This window comes from Puntigrus tetrazona, chromosome 20 (assembly GCF_018831695.1).
Source record: "Puntigrus tetrazona isolate hp1 chromosome 20, ASM1883169v1, whole genome shotgun sequence".
Lineage (NCBI taxonomy): Eukaryota > Metazoa > Chordata > Actinopteri > Cypriniformes > Cyprinidae > Puntigrus > Puntigrus tetrazona.
In genome coordinates, this window is record NC_056718.1 from 17,736,973 (window position 1) to 17,758,868 (window position 21,896).

General features: G+C 36.8%; 1 protein-coding gene across 1 annotated transcript in view; it reads right to left on the bottom strand.

Moving 5' to 3' along the window:
* hmcn1 (hemicentin 1) overlaps positions 1-21,896 on the bottom strand; it is a 67,824-nt gene that overhangs the window by 32,055 nt on the left and 13,873 nt on the right. Inside the window, 25 exon segments of the mRNA XM_043220343.1 lie at positions 194-320; positions 436-583; positions 1,393-1,523; positions 1,621-1,815; positions 2,030-2,125; positions 2,210-2,476; positions 4,308-4,435; positions 5,029-5,206; positions 5,365-5,524; positions 6,097-6,209; positions 6,994-7,138; positions 7,266-7,393; positions 9,006-9,101; positions 9,478-9,672; positions 9,897-10,055; positions 10,157-10,270; positions 10,457-10,584; positions 10,660-10,801; positions 14,436-14,705; positions 16,972-17,093; positions 18,008-18,152; positions 18,249-18,512; positions 19,043-19,163; positions 21,429-21,535; positions 21,629-21,800. Of these exon segments, the coding sequence (XP_043076278.1) occupies positions 194-320; positions 436-583; positions 1,393-1,523; positions 1,621-1,815; positions 2,030-2,125; positions 2,210-2,476; positions 4,308-4,435; positions 5,029-5,206; positions 5,365-5,524; positions 6,097-6,209; positions 6,994-7,138; positions 7,266-7,393; positions 9,006-9,101; positions 9,478-9,672; positions 9,897-10,055; positions 10,157-10,270; positions 10,457-10,584; positions 10,660-10,801; positions 14,436-14,705; positions 16,972-17,093; positions 18,008-18,152; positions 18,249-18,512; positions 19,043-19,163; positions 21,429-21,535; positions 21,629-21,800 (3,851 nt within the window).

The window sequence follows — 21,896 nt, forward strand, 5'->3', positions numbered from 1 at the left end:
AATCATAAAATATTTGCATATGAAATACTGACAACAAATTCACAGCAGAGCACTATTTCAGTGCTTTTGATGCCTGGTTAGACTGAGTTTTGGATGGATAGTGAACAAGATGCACAACTATTTAGTGAATTCACCCCTAAGTTTTTTCCTGATAAAAAAAGTGTTCTTTAAAAAGCTTTGTAGAGTAACTTACTTCCTGTCTTTGTACCACTGAATTGTGGGAAATGGATCACCTTTGACCCTGCATTCCAGAATGATCTCCTGATTGAGCACGGCAGAGACGTCACGTGGCCCAACTATCCCGATGATTGTAGGAGGAACTATGAGGCAAACCATATAAGATGTAATACCAACTTGTAAAAACACAACAAATCCACAAATAAGTGGATGTTATTACAAAATAACTTTAAATGAAAACTAATTTTTGCAACCTACCCAATACATCCAAGTAAAAGTCTCTCTCTGTGCTTCCAGCAATGTTGATGGCCTTACAGGTGTAATGTCCTGCATCTGTTACAGCTGCTTTCAACAGCTTAAGAGTTTTGCCTTTCTGAAGAATCTGCACATCGCTGCTAGAAACCACCTGGTTAAATGATACATACAGCTATTTGACAAATTATAAACAACAAAATTAATATATATTAACATAGATCTTTTTATACAGCAAGAACAATTTACCTCTATCTATTAAACTCTTTTAAAAATATTCATTAAATTCATTAAATCACTCCAAAACATCAACCAACAGTAAAAGGCAATAATCGTGTTTACTTTGCGGAAAAAAATTCTCAGACTATCTGCTATTCCAACATTATTCTGAATCAGCAGCCTCTGCTATCCCTGCAGTGCGATTAGAGATTTCCTAACTGTTGACTTCATTCTGAAATTGATTCTCGTAAAAGCACATTTATAAGAAGCACTGGGGTTTTTTATGACCTGTTCTTGGAGCTCAAACCCAGTGATCCAAGGAAACTTATTTGTGATTGGCCTCACTGAAGGAAATGCCCTTTTTATTTCTCATTATGCTTATTTTAACTGTTTAATGCACATTTAACAATCTGAAATGGCATAATCAATGTGCTTTACCTTAATAATATAATGTAATTCCAAAATAATGTAGGTAATAATAATGTAAATAATGTATGACTGAACATATTTTATCCAAAAATGACTATATTTTAACAAATTATTATTATTATATTGCTACTTATTGTTTATTATTATTATTATAGGTCTTAAGTAAGAACTACAATTTTTTCAAGATGTTAAAATAGTAGCTTCAAAAGTAAAGATTTCTTTTATTTCTGTCATTAAAATTTTTTTCTTTAAATCACATGCACTGATTACACAGAACAAGACCATGTGATTTTCAGTGCATGTCACTGCACTGACCTCAACTCCATCTTTGTACCAGGTGATGACAGGTACAGGTGTGCCCATGACATCACACACCAGGTTTGTTGGTTGATTCATCACTACAGAGACATTGGGCAGCAGGCCATTGTCTCTAATATCAGGTGGGACTGGAAAAAGGGGAAGGAGGAGACGAAGAAGAGAAAGGTTGTGCAAGGTGCTGAAAGATAAAAAATCTTAATAACCGTTTTTGATTGCTGCACTAACCGTTGACCTTAAGTTGGTATTTCTTCTCGGTTGTACCAGCATCATTTACAGCCATGCAAGAGTACTCCCCATTATCAAGAGGGGACACTGAGGCCAGAATGAGAAGAGTGCCATCCTCCAAAATGGACACACCTGGCTCATTCCCTGTCAACTCCTGACCGTTCCTAAACCACTTTATTATTGGCTCAGGAGTGCCTGCAAATTCAATAATTTAGAATTTGATATTGAAGCAACATTGTGAATATCGCATTAATTAAAATACAAATTTAACCATTAAATTTACCAGCATCTATCAAAATTAGACCAATAGATATATTATAATGACTAGTTCTAGCAACACAGATTTACACTGTTATGGGTGACGTTGAGAAATGAATGGCAATTTCTTATGATTCAGATGCAGGTTCACCTTTGGCAGGACAGGGGAAGGCGATCTGCTGGTTTGCCACTCTCTCCTGTAAGGGACTGTTGAATGGGGGCTCAGAGACCTCCACCACAGGAGGGACTGTGGAAAGAGTGCATGGGTTTTTAGTTCATTTAAAGCCGCAATAGCTGTAATCACTTTTGTAAATGCCAACATCCATCTGACCTTGCACATAGAGCTGAATAGTGGCTTTATCTTGTCCAGCGATGTTGGAGGCCACGCAGGTATAGACACCCTCATCCTTAAGTCCCACCTGGTTCAAAGTCAGAGCTTCATTTGAGATCTTGTACTGAGACCCAGCCAGCAGAGCAGAGCCATCCTTCAGCCAGGACACAGAGGGTTCTGGGACACCCTGTGCAACACAGGGCAAGTCTATGGCATGTCCCACCTGCACTTTCATGGCTCGAGGACCCGCACGGATGCTGGGAGGAACTGAAAGGGCACAAATGAGTATTAGGAGGAGAGTTAAGAAATGTAAGTATTAAACCTATGCTGTAATAATGCATTCTTTCTTAAAATGTCATTTGGAGTGATTCGCCATGCACAGCAACCTGTCCTTATTTGCCTTTGGAAGTTACTGAAAATTTTCTCACATCTTTTTTCTTATTTTTTTGCTGTTAATCTTCTAGATTGCTGTGATAAATCAAACAGCACATTCCCCTTTGCTCATTTCTGCTAAAGTATCTGCTCTCAGTCTTGCGGAAAACTATAATCCAAGATTAAAATGACTAAGAGTTTAATTGTAGTTATTATAAATACCTCCATTCCAATTTTCAGTTGCAGATGTGTCTGAGTGTGCTGAGAGCAACTTGCGTTTACAAGACTCTATAATTATTATCACACTATGCTCCAAGCGACTATCTAATCTCTCCTGCAATACTTTCTCATATATCGCGCCAAGCCTGCTAAAGCTCAAAAGTGGGTGTTAGGAGGTTAATGAACATAACTGGCCCATATAAACACACTCAATGCCACAGCCACTGCGCAGCAAATTAATAGATATCAAATCGTAATAAATACAAACTGCTCTGTTTATGCATCACAATACAATTTATGTTAATTGCAGTTAATCTCAAAAACATTTCATTTATTCTTTTGTAGTTTTGTAAAAACAAACAAAGATTTACATTCAATCCACAGATTCATTCATTCATTTAGCAGATGCTTTTTTGCAAAATGATTTACCAACAGTTTTTCACAGCACACACTGCCATGTTTTTTAAAACCTACTATAGATCAGCAAAATAGAAAGGTAGAGAAGCATTTATTGCTGCAAATGATTGATTTATATATCATATATAAAGATACTTGTGTTAAAAAAACAAAAAAAAAGTTTTATTATCTTGATTATCTTGTTTCCGTCAACTGTAATGATGCAACATTTTTCATATTATATCATTATAGAAGTTAAAATTTTTGTATTACCTGTCTCTTTAACAGCTGTGCAAGAAAAACAAAGCGGAAGTTTCTACCATTATCAATTACCCCTCTCAGAGCAGTTACATCATCTGTTTAAACAGAGGAGAGACAGTTTCCTGAACTTGCTGCTTTTACAATCATCTATTATTTACACAGTCATGCTGTGTCCGAAACCACTTACTTAATCACTACTTCATCCTTCACTACACATTGAATGCCACATGTATCCCAACTCACTCATTTACAAAGCATGTACAAGCACTATTGTGCATTGTGCACGACAATAGTCACGTTATGTCCTAAATGTTAAAAAAAAACGAATTCCCGAAATCCAAAAATAGCATATGAATGTTTAAACACTAATTTCAGTCAAAAAAACATTGATCATTGGATGTACTACACAAAAAAACAAAACAAATGACAACAGTGTTTGGATATGTGTCTGTCCTGGTAAACAGCACATCAGCATGTGTGAAACATAAACATCAAGGCACTTCCTGAGTTGATTGTTGTGTTTGATGTGAAATTGACTATCAAATATGCAATAATCAGCCATTTAATGCTGCGCTGTTTTACATGCGGTTTTCAGTCGAAATATTTATTTTATAGTTGTGGGTATAAGCAGAGTGCTCGAAACACAACTGATTGAAGCCTGATGTCACCACAAGACAGGCAACATGATGCAGTTATACAGATGGGACCTGTTTTTACGACTCCGCGGCTGATGAGTGTTCATATGACCTTCGATGGCATGAGACAAAGCTGCTGTTGCTTCGATAAATTTCACATGCAAGCATAATTTGCGACAGCATCCAAGTAAATAAATGTGATCTGTTTCTCTTACCCAGCACACTGAGTTTGATCATCTGAGTGAAGTTTCCAGCTATGTTGGTAGCCACACAGTGGTACATGCCACTGTCCGTCACTCGTGTTTCTGTGATTCTCATGGAGCCTGATGGAAGCTGAATGTGTCTGTGAGAAAACAGGTTAAAGAACTGTAAGAAGAACTGTTCTTTTGGAGATGTAAAACACAGGTGCTCCTGGTTAAAATTTAAGCTTCCGAAATTATAGCTCCGTTTACTTTCATGATGAGCAGAGAAAGGAGAGTTTAATTAGTGTGTAATTTTAATCTGACCGCAGTATTTCTGCCTTTAGGCTGTACAGTAAACATCAGTCCTTGAAAAACAGCACAGAGAAGATCAAGCTAATCACATACAAACTCAGTGGTATTTAAAAGTAGGGCCTTATTCATAAAATGCATGTAAAATTAAATTTGATTTCACATGCCAGTTGAAAAAGCATGTGTGCAAAACTTTTTTTGTGCATATATTGTGCATGTTGACTTAATTTTTTTTTAATTTTTATTTATTTATTTTTTTTTTGTTGTTTCATTTTTTTTAAGTGAAAATGACAAAGAGTTTAATTGTAGTTATTATAAACACCTCCAATCCAATTTTCACTTGCAGATGTGTCTAAACATGATTTAAATTTTTTTTTTAAAGAGGTTTATTAAGGCTGCGTATGCATTCATTATAAATTAGGTTTTCACTAAGTGAAACTGATACCTGTTAGAGAAGGGGGAGATGAGCTGCTTGTCTTTGGCCCAGGTGATGATGGGAGGAGGTACACTGTCCACCTCGCATGGCAGTGTGACATCATCACCCACTTTTACCGACATCTCCAACAGCTTGCCGGGGTTGTTTTGCATCTCTGTTGAACCAACACCGCTCAGCCTGGGCTTCACTACATGTTTATAAAGACATACAGTATGCAAGCACAGCAGGGTGAGAAACTAATAAACAGAAAATGAACAAATACACACACAAAGAAATAATGAAAACACAAGAATCTAAACCACAGAAGACACGTAAAACAGTGCGAGTAGGTTGGGCTGCTCTAACCGTAGACAGTGAGCTGAACCTTCCTGGAGCTGTATCCAGCAGCATTGGTGGCCGTGCACACAAACTCGCCAGACTCTTCACTGCTGGGGGAGACAATGTAAAGGCTGCCATCCTCACCCAGTGAAAATAAACTGCCACTCAGATCCAGCAACTCTCCTCGCTGAGGAAATATTATCACACATACATATAGCTACATGAGGGTGCAACGTAAGCCTGAAATGGTGAGACTGATAAAGTACTTTTATTTAAGCATATTAATTTATTGTAAATTATTGAGTAACACTTTATTTTATGTTTACACCCATCAGTTTCTTATTAGCATGCATATTTCTAAAATATTAGCCTTTTATCAGTGCTAATTAAGCACCTGCATCCCTAATCCCACCTAATACCTTAACAACTACCTCATTAACTATTAATAAGCAGCAAATTAAGAATTTATTTAGGGAAAATGTCATATTTAATAGTTAATAGTGTTACCAATTTATTATGTATATGTAAAGCTGCATGTAAACGTAAAAAAGAAAACACTGGTCAAAAGACCAAATTAGTTTCTAACTCAATGCTGTAATTGAGGCGGGAAAAAATCACTAACATTATGCTAATTACACTTTAAAATTGCATTTAAAAGAAAACACTAAACAATAACCAAAAAAACAAGCATGATGATTGAAAGAAAGCAGGCATTTTCTGTCTAAATGGGTACTGAACATAGAAAGGAGACATATCTACCTTAGACCAAGTTATATCTGGTTTGGGGACTCCATGTGCACGGCATGGAAGAGAAATGGGCGTCCCCTCAATGGTACTGAATACTTGAGGGCCATGTTGAATAGTGGGCATCACTATAGAGAAAAAAACACTTATATGAGGCAAGATTTAGAAATACTGAACAGAGCACTTAAACATTTGACAGAACACTGTAAAGACAGTATACTGTACAATACTGTATCCTATAATAACCTTGTTTCAGACTTTCAGAAGTGCTTTGCACACACTGCTGGATCTGTTTTTAATTCTGAAATGAATACATGAAGGATGAAGGCATCTGTTGTGGGGCAGAGGGAAATAAAGCCTTATTGTATAGTCATGAAAGGGAGGAAGCAAAGCACTGGACTATGTCATATTGGTCCACAGAAAATAAATCCTTTACAACTGGCCTGATTTTGAATAGTCTATTAAAAATCGAAATAGTATAATTGAAACAGTAGGTACAATGCTGTTACGGATAAGAATGATTATCATCTGTTTAAAAGGTTGATTGATTTTGGTGATTCAGTTTGTTTGGGTGGTTTATTTTACAGATTTGTTTGACTCCTTGTGAGTGACTCAAATACATCAGATCTGATTCTAGCTACTATAAACTGTTGCAGAATCATAGAAAAGTTGGGGTTGGTAAGATTTTTTTTTTATGTTTTGAAAAAGTCTGTTATGCTAACCAAGGCTGCATTCATTTGATGAAAAATACAGTAATACTGAGAAACTTTAGAGTTTAATATATGTTCATGTTATTTATTCTTTTGATGGCAATGCTGATACATCGTTTTCTAGGATGGCTTATTAAAGAAGAGAATGTTCAAAAAACCTTTGAACAGTAATGTATTTGTGTGCTTTTGTTTAAAATCTTACCATAGACATTTAGTATGGTTGTGTGGTTACTGGATCCCACCACGTTTTCGGCCAAACAGGTGTACTGCCCCCCATCCTGCTGACTGACCCGTTCTATATGTAGACTTCCATCACGTCTCACAGTCACATATGGACTTGATGTAACCTGACAAGTGGTCCCACACACATGCACACAGTTAAACAATGTTTAATCATTGTGACTGTGTAAAATACTCAACAATGATGAACGGGCTTCAAGGCCTATGCGTTTGCGTGAGCGTGTGTTAACTCACTAAGCCATTGTCATGTAGCCAGTGTCTCTCAGGAAGGGGGTTTCCAGCTAGTAACACGCAGGGGAGGGTGACCTGCTGGTCCTCTATCACACTGACCACTGCTGGACTCAGAGCTATCAAAGGAGAGACTGCACACAAAATACACACATTAGCGTGGTGGTATATATATATAGAGTTTCATCAAAGTATTATGGAATTAAACACTACCATTCAAAAGTTTCAGTCAGTAAAAAGTCAGTAAAAACTTTCAGTCAGTAAAAAGTCAGTAAAATTAGTTTTTTCAAAGAAAATAGTACTTTTATTCATCAAGCATGCATCATAAACAGTAATGTTTATGAGAATGCTACAGATATGATACTCTAGTTTAAAATAGTCCACCCATTATATATACACAACACTGACAAATCTAGCATTTCACATCAAAACCTGAGGTGCCTGCTATAAAGTCTAATTGTTAGTTATTTAAAATCAAATCCTGATTATTTTAGATGTCATCCTCCTGATTCAATCAGACAGAGGATGGTTAAGTCTCCACTGGAAACACTGACACTGAAAACTCTGTAGACTGGCCGCACCTCTGATGTTTTGCTTGTTAAATTTCCATGGATACCTTGGAATACACAAAAGTGTCACTGGGGTATTAGGCCTCAGCAAAGTAGAATTATGGGATGGCTGAGACACACTGCATGACCGCATTTAGTGACCTTTAGCTTCAACTTGTGTTATGTTGTTTTTACAGGACCACAAAACCAGTCACTCCCTCACATACTGAGATACGCTTACACTGGAACTCACACACAGCGTGTACTTCAACATGACAAAACCAATGATTATACTTAGAGCTTTTAGTGTTTATATGAGTCAAAAATTTGTCTTCTCTTTAAATATACGCATTAGGTTACCTGTTAAAGTACACAAACATGTACTCTATTCATTTAGAGAGAAGAGGAAATTGCATCAAATGTTTCACTTATTTTAGCTAAGCTCTGGCCTACTATCAGGCTAAATTATTTAAAAGTTTCAGCAAAAACCTTGGAATGAACCATTTTCTTAGATGTATGTAAAGAGGGTAATTTTTGCCAAGCTCACAAGTTTCAAGCAGGCCAGTGCGGTAAGGTCTTAACAGATTGACGTTATCCTGCGAGATAAGAACACATATAGTAGAACTTCACAGATGCTAGAAATGAAAAGATGCATGAATATCTTTGGTTCTTTGAGAGTAAAGCTGACACGCGCCCATCGCAATCTTAAAGGCAAGCATCCAACCATGAGCTCTGTCACACACAGGCAAATTCATTCATCTTACATCTGCAATATAATTAAACAACCTCAAATACATAAATATAATCTATTAAATAAAGTATACACATTGCAATGCATTATGCAAGTTTTAGTGCTCACATCTGGTGCGGTATATCTCTTGCCACAGAAAATGAATTTGAGCTTACTTTGGTGTGGACTTCTATTTTAGCATCCTATCTCTTTTAACCAGAAACACATGTACCCCTGAGCCTAATAAATTCATATGGACTCAAAACATCAAGCTTCTGAGCACCTTGCGAACTCAAGCATATGGGCCTCAGGCCGAGAAAATGTACATGTGACTAAGATAAAGGAAGAGCAAAACAATTAATATTCCACATCGGCTTCTTCCCTGAAGTGTCCTGCTGACAGACGGATTAGTATAAACATGAAACATATGTTGCAGTTATGACTGAACAGTTTTTTCAGATAGCGTACCGAGTCCAGTAACAGTGACTTTGGCCTTGGCCTGGATTTTTCCAAAATGGTTTAAAGCTTCACACACATAGGTGGTCTCATCTTCTACCCAGAGGTCTAAAAGGCAAATGATAGGAAATCACATCCAACCTTGTAAAATACATTGAAACTTGTATTTACATATAAATAAAAATGTAAATAATAAGAAATGCAACTAAACACAAAAATTTAAAAAAATAAATTTTGATGTCTCAAATGCTGAATTTCTTTGAAAACATGTCTATATTCAGATATAAATTTTAAATATAAATAAATGTAATAAAATAATTTTTAATGCATCCAATGCAAAATTTCACTGAAAATATACATTCTTTAACAAATATATTTACAAATACAGTATTTGTGTGTTTTTGGCTATATAAATTAAAATTTTGGTGTTTTACACAGGTCCAGGGACAGAGAAAGTAAAAGGAAGTAAAAGGAAGACACTGACTGGTGATGAAAAGGTCCCCATTAGTTTTTTGAGTGACAATACTGGGGCCGCGATGCTGAGAGAATAGCTGGATGTTGTCCTCTCGCCTCCAAGAGAGCTGGGGTTTTGGGTGGCCTTTTGCATGACAAGGCAAGGTGAGGTTTGTGCCGATATCAGCAGACAGATCTGAAGGCTTTCGTGTGAACTGAGGAGCAGCTGTTGAAGAATACAGAATAAAGAAATAAACAGTAGTTTAATTCATTCATTCATAAAGTACAGAAATAAAGAAATGTTTCACAGTCCTTATTACATTGAAATGCATATAAAACAACATACCAACTACCAAGTACATAAATAATGATTTTCGGTTATGCAATATAATCAGAGGATTTTGTAAGAAAGGGGACCCTAATTCATATGAGGGATGTCTAATGCCTTACAGCCCACGTCCAGAGTGATGTACCCCTGTGCAGAACCGGCTGAGTTTATTGCCACGCATGTATACTCTCCTGCATCTGTGTCCTGAGTCTGCTGAATGCTCAGAGTGCCATGCTGAGCGTTCAAGCTTAAAACTGCAGATGGCTTCAACTGCACGTCACCTGAAAATCAAACACAGTACATTAGGGCTGAAGGTGTCTATTAAAAATAGGTGCATAAATACCAGAAAGATGTCCAGAAGTTAAGGAGTAGACTAGCTGACCTTTATACCACAGGACGTCCGGATGTGGAACTCCTGTGACCCTGCACTCTAAAATGGTGGTCTGTCCTAAACCAATCAGCAAGTCAGAGTGAAGGACTGTCACCTGTGGAGACTCTACAGAGGGGCGAAGATCACAGGAAACTTAATTAAAGACTAGCGTATAAACACAGGGTGGGACTGAATATGTCATATTTCTAACTTATTCAAAGTTGTAAGAAGCTGAGTAAAACCATATAAACCTTCAGAATGAGATTTATTGCTTTCATTTGGTGGTGTTATGCAACTGTTCTCTGTACTGACCGATGTAGGTGAAGATGGCAGTTTGAGTGTCTGTTCCTGCAATATTACTCGCTAAGCAGCCATATGTCCCAGCATCTTTTGGCCCTGTGTTCTTGATGACCAGTGTGCCATCAGGGGTCATTCTGTGCCTTAGTAAGAAGAGAACAGTAAAGGTTAACACAAAGAGCAGATTCAAAAGTAAGATTTTTTGTGGGGGGTTTTACCTGCTAGAGCCCATAATGAACATGTCATTGTGTGTCCACACCACCATGGGTAAGGGGTAGCCTTTGGCGGAACACCGGATCCAAATTTCTTGTCCTGTACGGAACGTCTGGTTTCGTGGGTCAACCGTCACCACCGGTGGTTCTAAAAATTCAAATTCAAAAAGTCAATCATGATGTATCGTTAACAGAACGTCCCAGCAGCTGTTATGCAAATGTACATAACTCAAAAGCAGAAGAACCAGGATTATCACAGTTTATTTCAAAAGTGTGATTTCTAGGCCAGGAAAAAAAACATGTCTTAGAGTCAAAAAGCTTGAGAACCACTGTGAGAACAATGATGAGAACTGTACTAAAAGGAAATGTATTATTTACATGCCCGGTCATATTTAATGGTTGGATGAGATTCACAAATATATAGCTAATATAATTACATTCATCGACAAATATTTGGCCATTAAAACATATGTGTTTGTAAAGAATATAACAGCTTCTAATGTTTATATCTTTACAATAGGCCTTTAAAATTGTCCTGCTTTATACCCATGATATGATTCTAGACCCAGCCAACCACATTTCACAGCAATTCTCCTATCATTCCTGCTTCTTTTTTTACAGAAACACTAAAGTGGGATTATTGGTTCCAGATTCTCTGAGCTGCTGAAGCCGAGGCATGCTCTTGATCAATTCATGATGTGCAGCCCCTGCTGAATGAGTGTTTTCTCACTGCTGAAGCCAATCTGATGTGTGTCTCCACTGTTCTCTGACCTCCAGTCTCTGCCTGTCCCATATTCCAGCAGAACAGGATGTGTGACATCATGGCCAGAGACCGGAAAGGCACATGATAGATCTGTTCCATAACCAAGCAAGCTACCTATATAGCTGCTTCCTAAGACAGCATCCCAACAGAAGGGAGACTCGACTTGCAACTCTTACAGTTTGTTAGCACGTTGCTAAGACAATACCACAACATGGTACAAGCATTAAAAAACAGAGCATCACATTTCCACAAAAAGCAGCACTATTCTACTAAGCATTGATGATAATAATAGGAAATGTTACCATATCAGCATATTAGAATGACTTCTGAAGGCTAGATTAATCAATGCTGAAAATTCAGCTTTGACATCAAAATAAACCTTTAAATAAGAAAACAGGTCTTTTGAATGGTAGTTTACATTTAATTCAATGCAAAAAAGCATTTATTAAAATTATTTAAATCAATAAATTAATTACATAATAAATGAAAAAATAAAACATTTAATTAATTAATAAACATTGTAATCACAGTGTATTTTATGACTGCCTTTAATAATAATATGCATTAAGAATATGCTTTTAATAATAATATGCCATTAATAATACATGCAATACTTCCTTATAATAATAATAGGTATTTTAGGTATCTTAGTATGCAGAATAACATAGTTGCCTACCTTTTGAAACAAGATAAAATGCTGCCTCTGTATGGTGCTTACTAAGTTTCAGAGCAGAGCAAGACACTGTTTAAGTGCTTAAGTATCAGTAGCATGGGTACCATACACAATGGTAACATAATGGTCACAAGCCTTACAGGTTGTCTACTGTATTTCACATGGAAAGCTTCACTGGAATGAGTGACGTGATTTCCAGAACCTTACTTTGTCATTATTAAAATGGACTCGAAACCTGGCAGACAAAAAGAGTCTGTTGTACACGGGAGGGACGCTGTGTGTTGTATGCAAGGCGGTTATAGCACTGCCGTCGAGAGATCGCTTTGTGTCTAGTAGTAAAGCTGTAATTATCCCAGGTCTTACTCGCTAAATTGTACTCTAATAGACTTGGTCTGCCTAAAGGCTTGGTTTTAACAACGCAATGACGCTAAACCTTGCTAACACCTCCTTATCTAGGCTTCTTTGCCTGAGGCTAGGTACAAAATCAAATAGGTACAAATAGTTAAACATATAGACGCTAAATTTGTCTATAGTTTGAGCAAATTGGATGCCTATGGTCTGGTATAAATATTAAGACACATTTTTAGCATGCAGATTCCACACGTAATATGTTTAGTGCAACAGTTTGTTATTCCAGTTTTTGTCATATAGTTAAATGGTTTTCTAATGCAAATAACCAAACAAAAGAAAAAATACATATTTGCAAAAATATTAAATCTTTAATTAATCGTTTGAAGGAAAAGGAAGGTCAGTGGAGGTAAAGTTTCACTTAAGTTCTAGACTGAACACAGAGATTTGCATATGACAGGAACTGTGTGTGGACACTGCAGGTCAAAGTAATGTTGTGTAAAGGATTAGGGCAGATGACTCTACGGTCTGGCCAGGCATCACTGTGTCAGCAGTCCCACTTCAAAGGGCCCTTAATGACTAGGACAGCACAGGAATCCCAGCAGGTGGTGATTACACACAACACACACACATACATATACATGCACTTTGTCAGTACAAAAGTGACAGCTGTTTAAAAAGCTGAAGACTGACACAAAAAAATTGAAGCGGCTTAAAATGTTGCAGCAGGACAAAAATAGAGGGTAAGGGAAAACTAAGCAGGGACTGATAGAAGTAAAACAGACTGTAGTTTGTATTTGTATTCATTTGTATTTAATTCATTATTTTTTAAATTGTTTTAAAGTTGTGTGCATATATGTGCAATAGAAGCTTTTGTAAAGTAAAAAAGAGAGAAGAAGACAAAACAAATTGACACAGACGCAGAAAAATAAACCTAAGGAGGAGAGACAGAAATGAGACGAGTCAGAAATGGAGACAGAAAGAATTAAAGTGGGATGCAGGGAAAACCCGTTCCTCAGGTCTTGGGAAAGAATGTTGTGGAAAACTAAGAGACTCATCACTCAACAATGAGGTAAAATTATACAGTTAATGTCACTCCCGCTCTCCTGTTAATAAAACTCAAGCCCGGCCCTGCTGGGGCCTTCAGGGGCTCAACACATTTCATCATTATCAAGGACACACATCTATCCATCAATATTACCTCCAAACTTCATATTTTCAAATCAAAACATCTTTTTCTAATTCATTACAACAGAGCATGACTAATAAAAAAGCTGTGCCTCAGCATGAGAAACAACAGACAAGTCTTGATTCTGTAAGTGATATGCAACACAAAAGTTCAGTGAGGACAAGAACTTCATGACCTATTAGTAGATCTACTAAAAGTCTTTTATTCAAGTATATGTTTGGTTAAGTGTTAGGAGATGCATTCAGAGAAAAAAAAGACATAGGGCAATTGAATACATAAATATACATGGTCTAAAAAAAGGGGTTGTGTATTGTCGAAGGAAGTCTTTTTAATTCAGTGTAAGAGAGGGGTAGAACCTGTTTCAATGGAAACTACAGGATCGCAAACAGCGAGCAAGCCCAGCATAAATCACTTTCACAAGTGCTATAAAATATTACAGTGAAATATTACAGCAAGGCTGCAGTGAAAACAGATCTTGTGCTAGAGAGAAGCAAGTGAGTGAGCTGCCAAGAGCCCTGTGGCATGGCTTTTTTCTATGCATGTATTAAAAGTCCAAAGAGCTCTTAGCAGTTTAAACACACCTAGTGGACAAGGAACGTGACCTGATGACATTTGGGTCAACAGCTGGAATTATTATGAAGAGTAAAATGTGTATTATAAAATTGCACTGGCAGAATAAACTAATAAGAAGTAACCTAATTAATCGCCTAATTAATATTCATGAGTCAATTGGTATATGCCCATTCTACCTTAGGCCCTTAAATATGGTAAATAATCAACAACACTAAAAATCACACGGATACACTCACCTTGCACATTGAGATACACACGAGAAGCAGAGACTCCACCCTCATTGGCTGCGATGCAGGTGTACCAGCCGACATCATCAGGAGTGACTTGCTGGATTTCCAAGGATAGGTTGGAGGTGACATGCATCCGACGGTCCAATCTGGCATCAACGTCCCCTCGTTGCCAAGTCAGGTTAAAGCGCACCGTGCTGACAACTAGACACGTCAGAATAGCGTTTGCACCTGGAGACGCAGTCGCATTAGAGGGCACCGTGATAGCTGGGGGAGGCTCTGCAGAAATACAGATACAAAAGAATCAAGAAAATCTGACAATAAACCTATTTATCCCAGAGCAACTGAATTCAACAGCCTGATTTGAATCTGTTTACCTTCTCTAAATGTTTTTTTGTCTATGAGTTCTTATAAGGTCTTTGGATGTCTGTGAACTCTACAGATCTATGAAGTCTGTGCAATAAGTCTGAAATGCAAAGGGAAACGGGGAGGTGGTGACAGATGTGTGGATTAGGGCATAAGTGGGGAATTTATACAGGAAGACACATAAATTTTATAAGGGAGGTTTTTCCTGTCACTCCTGCTAATCATGTCACTGGCCCCGCGACAGCACAGTCAGGGAAACAGCTCAGAAAATGGGACAAGGATAAACCTTCGGTCAACAAAAAACTTATATGCGAAATGTGATTTCTAGGTGACCGTTCCAGGTGAATGGGAACTTAATCCCAGACTCTAAAGTAACCTTAGGTGTTTTTAACACTGTATCTCACCATAAAGCCAAAACAACAGAGAGGAGCCGGAAGACAGGAAGTTAGGTTATTTGTCCAAGACGTTTGTGCAAGCACGGTTTGGGACACTGTGGTGTCTGGTTTCTAAAACCACAATGCCTTGAGGATACAGTCCTGTTTATTTTTGCTGTCCTTGTGCAACACAAAACCAAACATTGAAACATTTCTCCCTTTCTGAAATGTTAGGTAATAAAAGTTTTGATCTGTTCAATCTAATTGCAGTGACATGACAATATTAAACTGCTGTTTAAATTTCTCAAAACTGCTGCCTACTTAAGAAATCATATTGTGCATAATTTTTTGCCAAATTTTAGTCAAATTTTATTGGCAAAAAATAGCAGACTGAATGAATATGCAAATACAGTCTGGCACTTATGTAAAAGCAGAAATATCACATTTAGCATGGTACACAAAGTGCTGTGCAACCTTCTGTTTCTGATACCCGCTTGTCACAGAGAATATAGGATATTACACAGTATTTATTAGACAGTATGCCTTTAAACAGCCATTCAGATTTCTGTATTTGCTATAGTGTTTTTCCAACAACACCAAATTAGTTCACTGTCATGTAAAAAATAGTGGTAGTTATGCAAGAGCAGCAGCTCTGGGCACATGACCAAAAGCGGTGTTATTGGTTGGCGAATTTCCTTTGCTGTGTGATGGAAAAGAGATTAAAACATTAAATAAATAAAAAATTATATATATATATATATATATATATAAATAATATATATATATATATATATATATATATATATATATATATATATATATATATATATATATATATATATATATATATAGTGCTAGTCTGAACATGGCATTCATTCAAATTAAAATGTGTAATGCACCAACTTTTTGCACCAAATGGTATTAACAGGCTTTAACAGCTACATTTGCTTCTGTCTATGATACCCAAAATCTCTATGCAGAGTGGACACCTCATTAGATTTTTAGACACTGAGTCTAAGTATTCAAACTGATTTAATCCCAAGTTATACAAAATGTACTTATTAAATAGTTTATATCATAATATATTAGTTTAATATTATTTTATCTAAAATGACCCATCTCCAATTTGATTATACTTAATTTAAGGCAGTAGCTGAACTTAAGTTGAAAGAGGCTGACACTTTTCAGTGTATTAATCTTCCACTATTTTTATTCAAATAACTATAAATGTTTAGGCTGAACTGTGAAATTTTTGTGCCATTAGCATCACCAAAACTCAGCTACAAAAATAATCATTTCCTGAACTTAAAACCACACTCACTCACTCACATGCATGAGATTGTTCATGGACAACACATGTCCGTTACATGGAGCATGAAATAAAACCAAAGACTATAATGGGCCATTTCATCTGAGGAATCCAGTGCTTTCTTCACTTTGGATGAATTGGGGGCAGACCTTTGGACCAAAGTTTTAACTGACGCAATCGCACTGGGATTCTGACTGGGTAGATTGAACTTACACACATGCAAGTTGATGAGAAAATATAAAAGAGACATCTCAGATGTGGGACGTCTAAATATTCTGCCTTATATGTAATCTATTATGCACCAGTTAAAATGCCTGAGCGTTCAGTCATGCAAAATGCTTCAGTGCTATTCTAATAGCATATCTCTGTCTTTGCAAACTTTGTGATTGAACTCATTCAACCCAACTTCATTATAATGTCTATCAAATTATGTTTGTTAACGTTACTGTTAATAACAGGTTATAATGTAGTAGAAAATGAAAGGTGACATTCTAACCAGAAACATCAAGGAAGGTTTGAGCCCGTCCTGTTCCAGCACTGCTGATGGCTATGCACTCATAAAAGCCCTCATCCTTCAGGGACACCCGAGGGATTCCCCATGATGCATTAGCAGACTCCCTAAAAAGATGGTAAAAATGTAAAACCATATAAAATGCATTTTTACCAGAATAAACAATTAATTAGGCTCTTAGCATTGAGTCCTTGACTACAGAAATAAATGAGCATGCTAAGTGCTGTAGCTACAGTTCACTGGCACTTCAACACTATTCATAGCATTATTTTCTGCTTAGAATGTTAGTCAAGGTTTCTTCCAATTAAAAACAGTAGCAATTTAGTTTTATTAGACAAATGTGTTTAAAATAGTTTTACACTGAATTTAGCACACTAACATTGAAGTTTAAAGGAACACTCCACTATTTTTCAAACTAGACTTATTTTTCAACTTAAAACAGTTGAGTTTCACCATTTTCAAATCCTTTCAGCCAATTACCGGGTCTGGGGGTAGAACCAATGGTACGGCAGCAAAGATCCTTGATTATTACGCCAGAATGACAGTATAATTCCTAGCCATATCGGGCTACAAAATCTAAATTTTAAATTAATTTTTATAAATAGGAAAAATATTGAAACTCCTTGGTCATTTTTGAGTGCTACCACCAGATCCGGAGATCAGCTGAATGAATTCGAAAACTATTTTCTAAAAATAGCGGAGTGTTCCTTTAAGGTCAAAAAAAGTTTATTTATTTAATCCAGAAAAGTTGCACTAAATTGATCAAAAGTGACAATGTTCTTTTGACTGTTCTGTTCATCAAGAATGGGCCTGAAGGTTCATGTAAGACTGGAGCAACAGCTTCTGAATATTGCTTAATTTTGGCAATTACAAGGATACAATGCATCTTAAAATGCCTTAAATTTGTTATTTGTTTCACATTATTACAATTTTTCCCAAGTATATTTTTATATTTTATATATATTAAAAAACTTTACAGACGTGTCAGCTACTCATGTACAGTGTCATTAATTATCACTACCTGAAAAGTTGGTCCACACCCAGACGTAGGCCCTCCCTAGTGAAACGCAAGGTATAGGGGATCAGGCTATCCACAAAGCAGGTAATACTCCCTTTCTGCAGGTAGTAACCAGGGGTATGAGCAGGCATGCTTACTTTAGGTGCTTCTATAAAAAAAAAGAACAAAACATACTTGTAACAAATATAATAGAATACACTTAGACTGACTATTCCATGGTTTTATCTATCGACATTAATCTGACCTGGCACAATGCTGGAGTAGGAGACACTGGACACTCTTTGGAAGACAAAGCCATCACGGTCATAGCCAGTGACTCTCAGGAAGAAAGCCTCTTTGGGTGGAACAAACTCAGTGATATTCCAAATGCCATAAGGGCGTCGGTCAGGGAAGTAGCGGATGGGCAGCGTCTTCATTACATCACCAGTGATGCTCAAGAGTTCCAGGCGATCAGGACGAGCAGGAGGGGAGAGACCAGTTGTGTTTAGCAGGATAAAGGTGGGGATTCCTGTGTGTGTTTATGAGAAGGAGCATGGAGGTTAAAAAGGTTAATCAAAACATGTTTCAAATGCTCAAGTACACAGCCACTATGTTGACCTCATAAATTTGACAGCGTGTGTGGTCCAGACAGAAACACAACTTTAGGGGGTTCTTTTTTTTCTTTTTTTCAGCAAGGACACACTAAGATTTAAAAAAAATTTAAATAAAATAAATTTTCTAACATTTTATTAATCAAAGAATCATGAAATGATGGAAGGGGAATTAGTATAGTTGTAAATAAACAATAAACAAATAAATAAGCCATTGAATCTAGAGAAGAACCGGAGGCCAAAAAATGAAGGGTTGCAATAGTTTTGATAGACCTGGTAATGCGTGACTCCTAGTTAAGGGTTCCGATTCGTTTTTATTTCCTTTTTATTTTAAGTTACAAAATATAGTTAAAACAGTTATATTGTTACAATTTTAAAAAATAAAGCTTTGCCATCTCAGGAATAAATAAAGACTTAAAATAAAAAACTCTTTAAAACACTAACTCACCTTGGACTGGCCTGCTGGATGTCATTTTGAAGTCAAGCGTTTGCATTCGAGAAAAGCCCGCTCTGAAATCGATGGTGCTGAGGCCTGATATACGAACTGAGTGCCTGCCTTCACTGGACGTCTGAGGTTAAATTGACAACAACACAAATAAGTAAACAAATAGAATAGTTGTTGTAATATTATAGTTATTTGTATTCGTTAAGATAACAGCATTCAATCCTAATGACACAACTTGTTTTTCATAGCAAGATGCACGGAAGAAACACAACAAAACTAATTTATGATGACAGTCGGCTCAAGATCCACAGATACAGCAGACTTGAAATTCTCGAACATTAAGAATGGCTCGCTTTTTTTCTTCGCTTTTGACAGATGGAACAGTCCGAGTCATTTAAACATGATCCCTGCTGTTCTGCGCTGCCCTTTATGACTGTTTTGGTGCTGAGGGTCTGGCGTACGATTGATGTCTGCAGCTCAGTGCTCCAGGGCGAGCCATGGCAACCCATCCTCTGCTCGCATTCTTTTGAAATTACAACCATCCTAAAGAATTACCATGGGCCATGAAGCACTGCATGATATGACGCCAAGAATGAGGAGGAGAAGATCCTGAAGGATTCCTCTGAGAGATGTGGAGCAGAGAGAAGGAAGGACATTGGAACAGGGGGTACAGGGGCATTCATGAGATTCAAGGGAAAGGCCTTCACTGAGCAATTTACAGAAGATTAAGATTAGATCATATTCATTCATCCTGAGGTTTGAATTAGCCTGCCTTGAATTAGCCCTGCCAAGCTAAATTCAGGCCAAACATTCACTAATCCAAACTAAAACAACCCAGAGGCAGAAAACCCAGTCAGACGCCACCATAACATGTGAATACTCCCATGATATGTCCACACTCCCAGACTGTGGTCACAATCCGCATGCTTTCTGACAAACACTGAAATTATCTAAACACATTAATTAAAGTTGTTTTTGGGAAAATAAATACAAAGAGCTTTTTTATTATTTTTGTTCATGTTCTTGTAAGCGATAGGCCCGTATGAGTATTTATACTTATACATGCACTAAGGGCCAATAAACTGATTCTGTTAATCATACAAATTTATTAAAGTTGGAGAAGATATGGAGGCATTAGAAGATTAAAGGAACCTTGGCTTTTGTTTTCTATGGGATGCAACAAAACAATTTAAATAGCCAAAGCATAAATAAACTTCATACTCATGTGACAAGTGGTACATAACCTACTCTCAACATAGCAAAACAAATAACGATGTAAGGGACTACAATAATCTTTAACTTTTAATAAACTGAATTTAGCAAATTAACTGTTTATATAAACAGGGCTAAGACTCAGCAAGGAGACATTAACTAAATCTAGAAAATAGATCTTGACAATGTTACGATAAATTCTATTTCACTTAAGGAGCACAACTGTTCTAAACACTGATAATAAATGTTTCTGAAGCACTGAATCATCTTATGAGAATGATTTCTGAAGGATTATGTGACAATAAAGACTACAGTAATGAATGCTAATAATTTAGCTTTGCCATCACAAGAATAAATATAATTTAAATATATAAATATAATAAATAATAAAAATAAAAGACAATGAATTAAATTTGTAATATTTTACAATATTGCAGATTTACAGCATTAATAATTAATTAAAAAATAATTGTTGCCTTTAAACAAGACATTAAAACGTTTGAACAGTAGTGTAAATCATATAACATTTTACAATTCATTCTAAACATAGCCAGTCTTTGTACAGATAATAGTCTAAGAGACCTGATTTCAATTTTCAGATTTTAACAAAACAACAACAACAAAGACATTACTACTGAATGGAGTAAGTAGAAGAGTTTGGGTGGAAGAAGGAAATAAACTGACAGATATAGGGGGGCTTTTGCACCTATTATGCCAGATAATCCTCTCCTCTCTGCAAAAGCAAATAGAGGATGACATGTTCTCTCTTTACATTTGTCTACACATAAATCATCAGGCCGTCCAAACTCAAAAAGCAGCCATAAAGCTGATTAAGCAGACTATGTAAGGTTTCCCTCACAAATCAATCAAGCAAAAATGTTGTCCTTTCTTTTAACTGGACTTATGGGACTTTGTGTACCCTAAAGCAACCCACTACACAGCAGGCTAATCAAAGTCCCAAACCCAACGACATAAATGACTTCAACACACAACCTTGGACTTGAGTACCTATCCATCACTCTGCGATCAGTTCTTATGCTGAGGAGATAAAACAGACTAAAAGCAATAACTTTAACTTTCTGGAAAGCCACCAGTTACTGTTAAATCATCAACACTGACACAAAAGACCTATCATATGTGTATGTGCATCTTGGTCTATGATAAACTAGTCCATCACCTTTATAGTCCACATTCCTGGCGCAGGGTCTTTGAGGTTGAGGACTTTGGCAGAGTTAGGGATGTGAAGGAGCTCAGACAGACCATCATTAATCCCGATAATTTTTCCTAGAAGCACAAAAAGTACATGATTCAGTTCTACATCAGTCTACACTGTTGGTTTGTTCTGGGAATACTGCAATCAGACAATGTTCTCCTTACCCTGAGAATTTCGGATCTCAATATTTGGTGCAGGGCCGCTTAAGGCAACAGTCACTTCCTTCAAGCTAGGGTCAAAGGGGATCTGCCAGGTGTTTAAAAGCCCATTTTGATGATCAGTCGAGAGCAAGTGAACCTTAGATGACTGCACTGCCTCCTCTACCCATTTCAACACCTGCAGTCAAAAGATAAAAAAAAAATGAGTAAAGTCAATTAAAAAGATTGATGGACATATGTGTGTATATATGCATGTATGTATATGTGACCCTGA